At 36.5% G+C, this 14,732-nt stretch overlaps 1 protein-coding gene across 1 annotated transcript; it reads right to left on the bottom strand.

The window, feature by feature from the left end:
• Nucleotides 1–881: 881 nt before the first annotated feature.
• On the bottom strand, nucleotides 882–4,552 carry LOC122297418 (phenylcoumaran benzylic ether reductase Betv6-like). Its single transcript, XM_043107469.1, has 5 exons — nucleotides 4,244–4,552; nucleotides 3,820–3,954; nucleotides 2,377–2,614; nucleotides 1,444–1,647; nucleotides 882–1,320 (listed from the first exon to the last, which is right to left on the bottom strand). Exons 1-5 carry the CDS (start codon nucleotides 4,430–4,432, stop codon nucleotides 1,151–1,153), a joined length of 936 nt encoding a protein of 311 aa, XP_042963403.1. The 5' UTR covers nucleotides 4,433–4,552; the 3' UTR covers nucleotides 882–1,150.
• Between the last annotated feature and the right edge of the window lie 10,180 nt (nucleotides 4,553–14,732).

Raw genomic sequence — 14,732 nt, 5'->3', positions numbered from 1 at the left:
GATCTGTTGTGGGCCATGACCACCCTCAACTTTGAGGACTACATGGAGCCCCTCAAGGTGTACTTGTAGAGAGAGGGTGGGTTTCAGAGGGGCAAAGTAGGAGGAAGAGGAAGACAAGGGAGGGATGATGTGGGAGAGGCAGAGTTTGCAGAAGCAGTGACCGCATTGGAGCAAGAGAGGGGCGTGGGTCTACAAATGAAGGTGAAGGATCGAAGCAGAGTAAGAAAAACATGTTCAACCCGATCCAAAATTTTTCTGGTTAGGTCGGGTTGAGTTGGTGTGGTCTTACCTTCAGGTCTGGTCAAACCCAAATCTAGTTTGGACAGTTCACTGTATAGGCCTAATCAACCCTAGCCATTAAAATTTTGATTGAAGTCATATATGAAGGACTCAATTGCTAATTTTCTAAAGCATATATATGTGTTGTATATTATATATATATATATATATATATATATATATATATATATATATATATATATAAATGAGGAGTAAAATGGTGAAAGATAATATAAAAATAACAAAATCAATAAAAATCTAAGAATATTTAAAAACAAAAAGCACATAACTGACAAGAAAATAAGATCAATAATTAATTAAGAAATTAAATAGTAAAATATTAGAGTTTGTATTTAGATTCAAAGACTCTTAACCCCAAGATATATACTGATTGTAACTCAAAAGCACGATTCAACCACCCGCCTGTTTGAAGTGGAAAACATCAACGTTCTCAAATCTTCTCGTTTAAATCTGAGTTCATCGAATAGAAACCACCTTTTTGCATCCCAAAATCGTTTAAATCTATCAAACACTAACTTTAAATACTTTAAGAAAAAGAAATAGTGTTGACTCATAAAGTTTATCCTTCTCACTTTAGATCATAGAGCTCAAATAAAAATTCTAAATTAGCCAAATATGGAATGCAATATGTTTGACAACTACAACTACAGATAAAGAAGATGAAATCCAGAACATGGTACAACAAGAACTATGGATAACTACTCATACTAAGATCATCTTTCAGTACAATTTGTTCAGTGAACTTATTGCTAATAAACGAGTAAAAAAAGAAGAAAAACAAAGAGATCGAACAAATAGCTAGAAACACTCCAAGCATAAAGTCACCAATAACAAGTACTTATAGCATCATTCATGTGAACATTTGAGTGATGTATTCATCCACAGTGGTGTATTTGACATCTGGGTATAGCTCAGAAGCCTCCACGCCAAAAGATGGTTCAATCTCAAAGTTGGTCTGATCTCCCTTTACAAAGATTGAGTGGTTGATTGATAATATCTTACTGATCGGAAATGGGGACTCTGTAAGCATCACAAAACATTATACGTACATGATGAATTAGCCTATCATCATCAAAACATTCTGCAGTACTGCAGCAGTGGTATCAGTGAAATCCAGGAAAGGTTTTAATTTTAAGTAATTACCTTCTATGTCCTTCAAAATCTTGTCTTCTGGAACATAGGTTTTCTCAAGAGTTTTGCCAATCTTGTTTTCCCAAAGGGCAACAAGCTCATTGAATGAGTAAAAGTTTTTAGGGGGCTTGAGATAGAGAATCTTGTTCAGTGTTCTTGGGTCATCCACTGCTCTAATCGTATAGGTTCCTATGTCATCTTCCTTGTTAAAAATAGCTGCATGCATAACAATACTTATTTTATTTTTTTAAAAATCAACCAGTAATTAAATGAATTATACCATTATCTACAACTTGACACATTTAGCTACGACTGGTTTGCTTGCATAAATTAGATGAGAAATCTGTGAATAGTAGTGAAATGGTTTGTAAATAATAGTAAAATATTTTGAGTTAAGATGTTTTATGGGGTTTTGAAAAAAGAGAAAAAAAATTGAATAAAAATATTATAAAATGAAAATATTGTTAAATTAATATTATTTTTATTTTAAAATTTGAAAAAATTGAATTATTTTTTGTATTTTGTTGGGAAGTTTATGAAAGTTGTAATAATTATGTAATGATTAATTAAATGAAAATAGTTAAAAAAATTAAAAATTTGAAATTAAAAAATGTTCGTATTTAAATAGTGTTTGGATATTAAAATTAGTTGAAATAGGTTGAGACCATCTATGAAACCAAACGTATACTCTCAACTCATACATTTCACAAGAAAAGGCAATAAAGTTTAAATTTCATGTTTCGTAGAGTAAAATATGATATATTTTAGTCATTTCACATTATATTGGTTAGTAAAACGATCAAAATACCCTATATATTTTTACTTCATAATTAATAGATACTATATATATATATATTAATTAATTTCGGTTGAAATGGAGAAAACCTTAGTCCTCACATGTTACAGAATCTAAATATTATTGCAAATTAAGCTCTCATGACTTACCTTGGGTATTTCCATCTCCATAGATGTAGACTTTGTCCATAGGAGGAGCAGTAACTTCAGGCTGTGCTAATATGGGTACAAAATAGCCAGCGAAGAAGTTGTTTACCACATAAGTGTAGGGGATGCCTTCCGCCTCCACTGCACGTCGGATTTCCGCCTTCGTTGCAAAAGCTTTCTTCGCCGGCCCGACAGCATGCACACGATCCACGTCGTTCCCAAATTCTGATGGGAAGAACTTCTGAATAACAAGTCATCTTTGCATATGAATCTCTGAATGAATGAATATATAATATGACTAGAAAGAATAAAATTAAAGAGAGAGACAAAGAGGAATGCATGCTTGACACACTTCCAAGTTTTACAGCTTAAATCAAACCAATATTTATTATATTTTGTGAGACTCTTGCAGTAAATTCATTAATATTTATCAATTAAAATAATTTTCTCTGAAGAACTCAAGAAATTAATTTTGCTTTCAAATACATTTTATATTTTCGAAGTTAAGGATATATTTGATACAGAAATTACAACTTTGAATTATAACCATTATATATGCATATCATAGGTGGCCTAATTACAAATTATTCAGAAGATAAAAATTTACGAATAGTGATATATATATGTACTAATTATAATTTTACTTACAATTTTATGTACAAGATCTATTTTATCAACTTTAGTTTTAAATTCAAATATCATAAATTTTGGCATATTAATTGTTGAAACATCAACACATATTTTTATGTATTTATAAATTCAAAGAGTTGTTACGCTGGTCACGTCCAAGAATGCCGCAGCCTATTGATATGATAGATAGTAACCCTGCCTCCCCTTTTGCTTAGGTAAAATTTTTTTTAAAAAAAATAAAAACAAACGGGAGTTGGTGAACCAGTAGTGCATTTGTATGGAGAAACTTTTTTGCAAGTGGTTAATAACTTACACCACTTTCTTTTAAAAAATATTCTTCATATGGAAAATCTTCCTTCCCTTTTTGTCAGTATCTTCTACCTTTAATGTTTATTAAAATGGATATAAAATCTTTTTACAACTTTTTATATAATTATGTTTTAAAAGAGACACCTGTTTGTAAAGTAATTTATAAAAGTAGCCTTACATTACATAAATACTCTTACTTTAAAACATGGTTTGATAAAAGATTATAAAATTAAAAATTTTACGTGCAGTCGTTTTTTACGTACTCCATTAATGTAATTAGCTGACTTACATTTTTCTAAATGTTAGCTTCTACAGCATGAACAGTTTAAAAATCTTCAACAAATGAGTAATGCTAATTTTCATTTAAAAATAAAAAAAATGATAAAAAAATTAAAAAAATTAATCTGAATATATTTCTCTAAACCAATATGTTCAGTTAATTAAAAGAGAAGATGACAAAAAAACAATATTAATTGGGATAAGTTGAAGTAATTTCAATGAGCCAACCTTAATGTTACCAGCTTCTTTAATGGCAGCAACGATCTTAATCTGATCTGCAAATTGAGGTGGCCCTACCGTTGATATCACTACATCCACCTGCTTAATCGCCTTTACCAAACTTTCATGGTCATAGAGATCTCCCTGCAAAATCACGTGGCAAAATTAGGATCACAAGTTCAACGATACTTCTGCGTCCTTAAAAGTATTATATAAAATAATTTTACAGATCGACGCGGTAGCTCAATTTTATCTGTTAAATTTATTTTATAATAAAAATAATTTTATAATCAAACGAATTAAGATAAATCATATCAGTTTATGAGATTATTTTTATATAATTTATTATAATTAAAGTATTAATAATGTCACATTGGTGTATATATATATAATAGGATGAAAATGAAATATAAATGTAACGTAGAGCACGTACATGGAGCAAAGTGACCCCTAAGTTGTTGAATTTCTGGACGAGTTCTCGCTTTGAAGGATTGGGATCGGAGAGTGTGCTCTCTCTGACCAAAGCAAAGGTGGGATGGCCAGCCCTTGTGCTCGCTTCCACGATGAATTTTCCGATGTAACCGGTGCCTCCGATGATCAAAATCCTGCTTTTCATAGCCATATATGCCAAAGTTTTGGAAGAAATTAAGAGATATTTCCAACAGGCTAGAAAGTGGTGGAACTTTGGTAGGGGAAAAGGTGGAAAGCCTCTTGCTGTGGGGAAAAATATTTATAGATAAGAAGATGGGGTTCTGGTTGCAGACCGAATTGATTTGATTCATTGAAATTTGAATGATGAATCACGTGTGCATTGACCTAGTCCCCAGTTAAAAGTATTACAGTCATAAAAAGGTTTCGTAAAAATAAATTTATAAACAGACATAACTTCATATAATATATTAGATTTATTTTATAATATAAGTAACAATTTACAATCTAATATATTATGTTAAACAGCGTCACATTGTAGATTTATTTTTATGAGATATTCTCTTTTATGTTTAAAGTAATTTCCTTACTATTATAATATATAATAATTGAAAAGAAGATTCATATCTTCGTTTATTTTAGTAAACAATGCTCATAAACGTGATTGCAATTCTTAGTGAACACAAAACAATGTTTTAAACGTGATTTGAACTTTGTTTAGTGTGAAAAACACAAGTATTCATGTGGCCGTAAAAGAGCCAATCGCCACCATAGGCATGCATGCGCACATGGTCCCGACATATCGCCCTGGCCCCTCGTGGCATTTTATTTTATTTTTATTGCAAATCGTGCAAATCTGATTAGAAGTTACATTGTTCTTTAACCTTCGTAAGCATATAATTTCCTATAGTGAAACAAAAGAAGGGAAATTACACCCAAGGTTTTGATTGGCCATCAACTATATGCAGGTTAGATTTGTAGTCCAACACAACTTTCTCTTCCTTGTCCACTAACTCACTATCTGGATTCCTCTTCAAACGTCTTGGTTCCATCCTCCATGTTAAGAAGTAAGCAAAACACAGGCAACGCCATTGAAAGAAAACTTTCTATATATTTTCATAAAGATGTATAGTGGCCTATATAACATAGGAGCGATTCATATTCCTTATGCTATGGAACATAAAAAGAAGGGAATAGTTTACTAAAGTTGTCAATATAAAAAGAAGATATTATACGATAAAATATAATAAAGATGGGATCCACAAGATCAATAATGCTCCTCCCCAAGTAAGACTATGAAGGTCCGTAATGCCCAACTTACGTGATAGGGTCTAAAAGTGTTCATAGCCTAAAGCTTTGGTAAAAATATCAGCAAATTGATTGGTGGTTGAGACATGAGCGAGTGGTTTGCTGAGTGATACATCAATGAAACCGAGTTTCTTTTTGGCGTTGAGAGTCATCTTCATGACACGCTTCCATGTGAGGTAACTATCACTAGTAAGAGGAGTAGAAACAAGAAGGGAACCAGGGTGGTGTCCAGATTGAAGGAAATATGGCAATGAAACATACGTGATGGATTGGAATGTAGAGTTGAGAAGAGACGAAGAAGTCATGTTAAAAAAAGATAAGAGATTTGGTGTGGAAGATGGTGAGAATATGGGTAGGAACGTCAGATCGATGTGGGCTTTGATGCCATGTTAAGACAAAAGCAAAACAGAGGCAATGCCATTGAAGGAACTTTATGTATATTTTTATAAAGATATAAAGTAGCCTATATAATACAGAGAAGGGATTCAAATCCCTTATGCTATGGAACATGAAGGAAGGAAATAGTTGATTAAACCTGTCAATATTAAAAAAAAGAAAAAAAAAAAGATATTATATTATAGAATATAATAAAGATGGGATCCACAATATCTGTAATACTCCATATCTAAGACTCCTTCCATCACCACCATGCTTCCTTCATTCAACTCCATTCCTATTATTAAACTTGACGACACTAGCTATTTTTGTTGGATCTCATGATTTCTTCCCATTCTTTGTTGCTATAATATGTTAGGGATAGTTGATGGTACAAAACTCAGTCCCTCTAAATTTCTCTCAAACACAAATCGTGATACTAGAATATCAATCCAACTTATGTCATTTGGTAGAAAAAGGACCAACATTTGTTAAGCTGAATCATTTGTTCTCTCTCATCAACAATAGTCTATGTATGTAAGTCATTAGTACTTAACATGGGATATACTTGCTAGTCGATATGCCACTACGTCTAGATCAAGGATCTCCCATCTCAAGTGACAATTGGAAAATCTTAATCAAGGCACTAAACCTTGTTGAGAAAGCTTGCTATTATAGGCAAACTTGTCCCAGATGAAGACTTAATCTCATTAGTTCTTGAAGGACTCAGCCCCACATATAACTCTTTCATAACTACATTCATGCTTTCAATTCGTGATGATGACATGTTCTTTAAGACTTCCCAGTTGAGATACTAAATTATGAAATCCTCCTAGAGACCCAACATCAACATGCTATTGTTGCTGTTGGTAATGGATCCTTTGCCTTCTACACTACCAAACCTTCTTCAAATAACTCTACTCAGCAACCCTTCTGTCGCGCTAAATTCTCCAAAATAAAAAAGGCAATAAAAAACCACAATCAAATGCCTTTGGCTCCAACTCACCCAAACCTCATAACCCTTTAGCTGGTAACCAGACAACATATGACCTTGCCAAATATGTGGTAAAATCAATCATCGAGCTCTTTATTGCTTTCATCGCATGGAATACTCCTACCAGGGATGTCACTCACATGCACAGTTGGTAGCCATAGCAGCTTCGATCAACACTAAGTTCAATAATGCAGATTGTTTTGCTGATAGCGATGCAAATGTCCACATTACATCTAATGCAAACAACATCATCAACTTGTAGCCTACGGATTGAGACAATAGGTATAAGTAATAGCCTAGGTTTTCACATCTCTCTCATATAGGATCTTCCCACATAAAATCCTAAACACCTAAACTTGTTTTAAAGACTATGCTCCATAGTCCTACTGCATCATTCAGTCTCTTATCAATTAATCAATTTTGTGTTGATAATAATTGCCACTCTTAACTAACTAGATTTGATTACATTGTGAAGGACAACAAGATCGGTGTGGTACTCCTCTAGGTTCAAGTAAAAAAGTTTTATATAATATTCATCTTTTGGCAAATAAATGAAAGGGTCTCAAAGTTTTCCTTGGTGTTAAAGCCTTTGCTACCACTTGGCATACACGATTGGGACATCCTTCAGAGTCAATTCTCTATCGTTTGCTTCAGGGTCAATTCTCTATTGTTTACTTCAGAGTTGTCAACTTTCCTTAAGTGCTCATATGTCAAAAGGGCATGTTTTTTAACCTTGACAACTTGGCAAAGCCAAACAACAACCCTTCTTAGGTTCAACCAGAATTTCTAAGTCACCCTTATAGTTAATTCATTATGATGTTTGGTATGTCTAATCATGGATTAGATTCTATATACTCTTTATTGAATTTAGTAGATTCATATGGTTGTATCCTATTTCAAATAAAGCTAAAGTTTTCAATTGCTTTCTAAACTCAAACTTCTAGTAGAAAAGCTCTTCTCCAACACTATTGAACCATTGCAATTTGATAACATAAGTGAATACACCTCTATGCAATTTGAAACCTTTCTAAGTCAATGTTGCATAATTCATAGATTAACATATCCTCACACCTCTCAACAATATTGTATTACTGAGAGGAAGCATTGATATTGTCGAAACGAGACTTCTTTTGGCTCAATTAGGTTTAAATCAAACCTACTAGGCAGACTCATTTCTTACTGCAATAGATCTCATTAACAAATTACCATTTCCATTTTTGAACTTTGAAACACCATTCTTTAGGTTGTTTGGTAAAGAACCAAACTAGACTCTCCTTTGTATGCTTGTCTGTTTTTATTATCCCTCAATAAAACCTTATGCAAATCATAAGATAATCTATTGCAAGAAACCTTGCATCCTTTTGGGGTATTGCTCTAACCAAAAAGGTTATAAGTGTTGTGATCTAGAATCACTAAAGTTCTATTCCTAAGTGTTGTGTTCAATGAGTCTAAATTTCCAACAAAGGATTCAACTATTCAACAAGGATCCTGTCAGGTCACCACTAGCTCAACTAGTCCTTACTTTAAAATTCCAACTCAGTTATCCACCTTCTCTAGTCTAACAACACTTCCTGCTCATAGTCCAACTCGGCCCACCTCACCTTATACTCACTCAATCACCACGTTCTGACTTCAACTCCCCCGCCATTTCACTGGCCCCAGGTTCCTGAGCATGCCTTGAGGAAGAGGTGGTGAAGACCACCCCAGCTTCCCAAGGATGCCTTGAGGGAAAGGGGATGAAGCTAACCCTAGCGTCTTGAACATAACTCAAGAAGGAGGTGGTGAACACCACCCCAGCTTCCCAAGCATGCTTCGAGGAAAATGGGAGTGAGGGTGGCACTAGACTCCTAGGAATTGCTCAAGCGAGGGTGAGGCAAAAGCTGGCCCTAGCTTCCCAACCAACCTCGAGGGAAGGTGCGACCCAACTTCTTGACCTACCTCAAGGGAAAGAAGCCAGCCCTTCCCAAACATGTCTCGAGAAAGAGATGGCCCTTCCCGAACATGCCTCGAGAAAGAGGTGGTGAAGATCGCCCTAGCTTCCCAAGGATGCTTTTAGGAAAGGGGAGCGAGGATGGCACTAGGCTTCCGAATAATTGCTCAAGTAGGGTCTAGTAAAAGTCGGGCCCCCGTTCCCACAACAGAAACAAGGGAAGGACAACAAAGATGGCCTTAGCTTCCCAATGATGCCACGAGGGAGGGAGACAAAGATTGGTGCAACCTCCTAAGGACTTCTCAAGGGAGGAGGTGCGGCAAAGCTGACACTAGCTTTTTGTGGTAACTTGAGAGAAGTGGGGGAAGACAGTCGTAACCTCTTAAGGATGCCCCGACGGAGGAGGGCCAAGATAGCCACTACCTTCTGAGGATGCATCGAGGGAGGGTGCAGCAAAAATGGCCCAAGCTTTTCAAGGATCCCTCGAGGGTGAAAGTAGCCACATTTCTTGAGGATGCCTTGAGGGAGGGGGTGAACACGATCTCAGCTTCCCATGGATATCGAATACCTTGTGGGAACGTGAAATCTACCCTAACTTCCAAAAGATGCCTTAAGGAAAGGAGTGAAGACAGCCGCAGCCTCCCAAAGATACCTCGAGGGAAAGGGTGAAGACAACCTCATATGGCCTGGATTCCTTAGGATATGTTGAGGGAATGGGACAAAAACTGGCGCAACCTGCCTAAGATGCCTCAAGCAAAAAGGTGAAGACAGTTGCACCCTCCAGAGGATGTAGGATGCCTTGTAGGATGGCATAACAAGATCGACCTTGGCTTCTTGAGGATGCCTCAAGGGAAGGGTGAAGGCCCACAACCCCCCAATATGCCTCAAGGTGGGGGTGAACACGACTACAACTGCAACCTCCAAAGGTTGAGGAAGGCCTCGGCTTCCATAGGATGCCTCGAGGCAAGGGTACCAAGACAAAATTAACCTCTTAACAATGCCTCGAGGGAGTGGTTATGAAGACAGGGTCCCAGCAACCCGAGGTTACCGAGGGGAGGTGCAGTGGTAGATGGATGCAATAAATTTCGCTTCCCCGAGTTGCCTAGAGGGAAAGGGGTGAAGATGGTTGCAACCATAGGAAATGGGAGAAGCTGGTAGAGGTAGTTTCGACAAAGGGTACAGCAAAGTGAGCTCCAGTATCTCAAGGTAGCCTTGAGGGAAAGGGGTGAAGATGGCATTGCCTATGAATTCCTTGATGGAAAAGGGGCGACAAAGATGACCATAACTTCTTGAGGATGCATTAAGTAAATGGGGGCAAAGACAGCTCTAGCCTCGTGTGGATGATCTGAGGGAATGGGCAAAAATGGTAGTAGCCTCTCGAGGATACCTCGAGGGAAAGGGATAGAGGCAGTTGCAGCCTGTCAAGGATTAATAGCTTCTCAAGTTTCCATAGGAAGCTTTGAGGGAGTGAGACCTAGGCTCATGAGGATGTCTTGAGGAAGGGGGCAAAGACAATCCATGTTTTTCAATGATGCCTCGAGGGAGGAAGACGAAGACAATCATGACCTCTTGAGGATGCCTAGAGGGAGGGGGCGAAGATGACCCCAACATCTGCAAACTCCTGAGGATGCCTCGAGGGAAAGTGCCACATAGCAGGACCCAACTTCCTCAAGGGAATAGGTTAAATGACTGGAGCCCTAGCGTACTAACATAGAGAGAGAGAGAGAGAGAGAGAGAGAGAGAGAGAGAGAGAGAGAGAGAGAGAAGGAGAAGAAGAAGAAGAAGAAGAAGAAGAAGTACAAAATAGAAATTTTAGACTCTAAGAACTATAAGAATGGAGACATGTTTGTCAGAGGTATGCCAGATTTTGCTAAATAGGCAGAACTAATTAGCGATAAATATAACTACAAAGCTAAAGATAATTGTTAAGAAGATTAATCATGGGAGAACCAAAGAAGCATGTGTTTTATTGATTATTTGGATTAAGACCAATGGGACTTTCACCTTTTATTTGGCTTGCTATTCCTAACTTTTATAATTTTAGAATTCAATCTCATTATGTCCATCTCCTAAAATTTAGCCTTACGTGGATGCCATGGAGGAGGGGGCAAAAATAAGCCCAATTTCCCAAGGATGCATCAAGGTAGGGCATGACGAATCCAACCCAAACCTTCCGAGGAGGGAGTGAAGGTTTCCCATGGATGCCCCAAATGAAGGCAGCAAAGATGGACCAAACCTTCTATGTTAGCATTAAGGGAAGGAGCAAATTCATCCCAAGGATGCCTCAAAGGAAGCTGTAGCGAAGTTAGAAACATAGAAGGTTTTTATGAAGACCTATTATTTTGACACCAAATTTAGTTGTTTCCGACTTCGCAAAATAATGCCTCGAGCAGATGAGGTGGAGGCGGCCCCAACATTTTTTTGAAGACCTATTATTTTGAAACAAATTTAGTTAAAGAAGCTGAGCTAATTAGCGATAAAAATATCTGGAAAGCTAAATATAATCACCGAAAAGCTTAATCATAGGAGAACCAGATATGTATTTTATGGATTATTTGAATTGGGACATTGGGGACTTTCACCTTTAATCTAGCTTGCTATTCCAAACTTTTATAATTTTAAAATTTCATTATATTATGTGCATATCCTGAGAATGCCTCAAGAATGGGGGCTAAAGCTGACTCAGCTTTCCTAGGATGCCTCAAGGGAGGTGTGTCGAAGGCGACCCCAACTTCCTAATACCATAAGAGAAGGGGGTAATGACACCCTCAGCTTCTCAAGGATACCTTGAGGGAAGGGGGCGAAACTGCCCTAGCTTCCGGTGGTAACATCAAGGGATCAGGTCTCATTCTCCCTAGGATGCCTTGAGGGTTGGGATGAAGACCTTCCTCAAGATGGGGAGAAGATCATGATGCTTTGCAGTGTAGAGGACCCAAACCTCCTAATGATGATGGCAAAAAGCTATCACAGTTTCTTGAGCATCCCTTAAGGGAGGGAGCATCAATGGCCCCAACCCCATGTGGAAGCCATCCCAAATCCCTAACTTGTCGAAGTAGCATTGAGGGAAGGGGCGAAGATGGCCCCAACCTTCCAATTACACCTCAAGGAAGGGGCTTTGGCAAACCCTAGTTTCCAACAGAATCCTTAGGAGAAATTTTTCCCCTCGATGCTCACTTGCATGGGCGCGAGCACCTTTATTCCATTAGTGCTTATGAGGTTACGAGCACTTTGTCTCTGATGGTGCTCGCCTGTGGGCAATTTCTTTCCTTTATCTAGGGTGCTCGTTGAGGCGCTAGCATTTTACTTCATCCACGGCGAGCACTTTGCTTCCTACTTAGTGCTCACCACTTCAATGAGCACTTCGCTTTTGGACACACAAGGAAACAAAGCAACATGAAGATAATGAGAAGGAACGAAAAAAAGATGCTTTGACGTATACAAAATAGAGAAACTAGCACAGTTTACCCGGGCTCCTGACTGATTACATGGGTATACCAGGCTCGGAACCCAGGTTTCAAATTCGGGCTGGGTTTCGGCACTAGTCAACCCACTTATGACTCGGGCTTAAACCCGAATGAATCCGAGATTTTGAACCTCGAAAATTTAGGTTTCAGGATATACCCAGTTTTTTTAATTCAACTTATAAATATACTAAATAAGAAAAAAAAAAAAAAAAACATAGTTTTTTTACTTTATATATGTACCAAAAACCAAAATATCATAGATATAGCTCAGGAAACATAAAAGTATGTTAAAAGGCTAAAAGTTGCACCTGATCCTCAATCGTGTCTACCAAAAAGTTGAAAACCTATCAACAATAACAAAAGATAATGTCATCTTTTAGTTGCCTACCTCAAGGTTGGTTTACCTTGGTATCACGACCACGGGCTCCAATCCCTGCACCATTTCACAATATATTACAAAGATCCAAATCAAACCCAAATACGATAGCCAAATAAAAAGCTGAAAGCGGATAGCTCCTTAAATCCCCTACCATACTTAGAGCCCAAAGGAAACGAAGAACTATTGGGATCAAAACAGGAGATAAGAGACTCGGGGTCTGGTTAAAAAAACCCCCCGGGTACCAGATTTTAAATCTAGATTCCAAGTTTAAAAAACCCAATACCCGAACTGGGTATATCCAAGTTTTTCTATGCGGGCATCGGCCTGGGTTTGTTCTGGGTCAGAACCTATCACTTGAACCCAATTATCAGGGTTTCACCCGGATGAACAAGCCTATGAGAAACAGAAATTGGCTTTCAACGTCTATTAATAGATTAAAGAGGGAGTGCTCTGGATGGGACTAGGCAGATGAAGTGGAGAGGAAAAACAAGGAGCGCTCCAGCGTTGTAAGTTTTTTTCTTCTTTAGTATTTTTTAAATAATGTTTTGATGTTTATTTATATTCAAATTTTGGAGTTTATTTTCATGAACATCATGTTGAGGATGAAACCTTATTGAAGATTAGTAATACTTTTTATGAGATTGAGTTTTTTTTCCTAATTATATATGCATTTAACCATATGATGTTCTTGCTTCATATAATTGAGAGAAAGTTTTTGATACTGACACATATGAAAAAATTTAATTTTTTAATAGTGGGCTCTAACTTTTTTCAAAATAATTATATGACACTTGCACTCTCCACATCATTATCTAATATTACTCGATTCATTAATTGTTTAGTTTTTAACTATTTTATTTTAGAAATTATTTTTCTGTATATTATAATTTATTTAATTTATATTTGATTAGTTTCTCTATATGCATATTCAAAATCTCATCTTTTGAAGATTGATTTTGCATATCAAGAAAAATTCCTACATTAAATTATACATCTTTGAATTAAATGATATTAAAATAATTTTATTTTTATTTTTTTCTAAAAAATTATTTTTTATATATATTTTACAATTAGTACCCACTTTGTATTATCTACTTAATACAAATTACAAGTATCGAAATCATCTTAATATTTATTATATAAAATTGATTTAAATAGGTATGAAAGAGAAAAATAATAATATTTGAATAGTAAATATTGTTATAACTATACAAAAATTTAAAAATACATGAATCAACATAAATAAATTTGAAAAAATATTATTCAACTTTAATAATGAAGATAAACATGCATAAAGCAATGCCAAGAATCTTGTCAAGATAGAATTGTCGAAGTAACATCACGTGGTAGGGTAGGGTAGGCTAGGCGTTTTTTATTTTTCTAATCACAATAGTAGGCTAGGTTACTAGCCCAAGATGTCCCATAAAAGACCTTGTCAAGGTCGCATCACATGGGCACAAAAAGACGTTGCCTAGCTAGTTTGCACCTAAAGACTATGCTGGGCTAGTACCCTGCCGAGGCACATGCAGACTGTTGGACTTGTACCACACACTAGGGCGCCCAATGAACCTACTGGACTGGTACTTCACCAAGTTACTGCAAGTACCTCGCCAGGCCACATAGCGTTTCTAATTATATAAGATGGCTACAAAACCCAACTACTTTAGGGGGGCTAATCTCGTGAGTCAATCTAACAACTTCGAGCCCGAAACATGGCAAGCATTTATAGAACCCTACATCGTAAGAATCCTAATTAAAATTGGGCACTCTCCCTCAGTCATATAAAAAATTGCATAATATCTTCCTTTTTTCAGGGTGACAACTGACAAGATGCATTCTTGTCAAAAACCAATTTCCTTCACCACCTTCCTACTCCTCTCTACATCCCCTCCATCAATCGTTCAATGACCTTTGAATTGATCAAAAGTTTTTTCCTAAAACTATTTTGCAAATAAATAGACATTGTTGCAAGGACAAAAATAAAATAAAATTGGCATAGAAATAGGTATTTGTAACAAGAATAACTTGCAATATAATGACCTT

Source organism: Carya illinoinensis, chromosome 15 (assembly GCF_018687715.1).
Source record: "Carya illinoinensis cultivar Pawnee chromosome 15, C.illinoinensisPawnee_v1, whole genome shotgun sequence".
NCBI lineage: Eukaryota > Viridiplantae > Streptophyta > Magnoliopsida > Fagales > Juglandaceae > Carya > Carya illinoinensis.
Note: the sequence above shows the minus strand (reverse complement) of the source record. Positions and strands in the feature narration are given on the sequence as shown.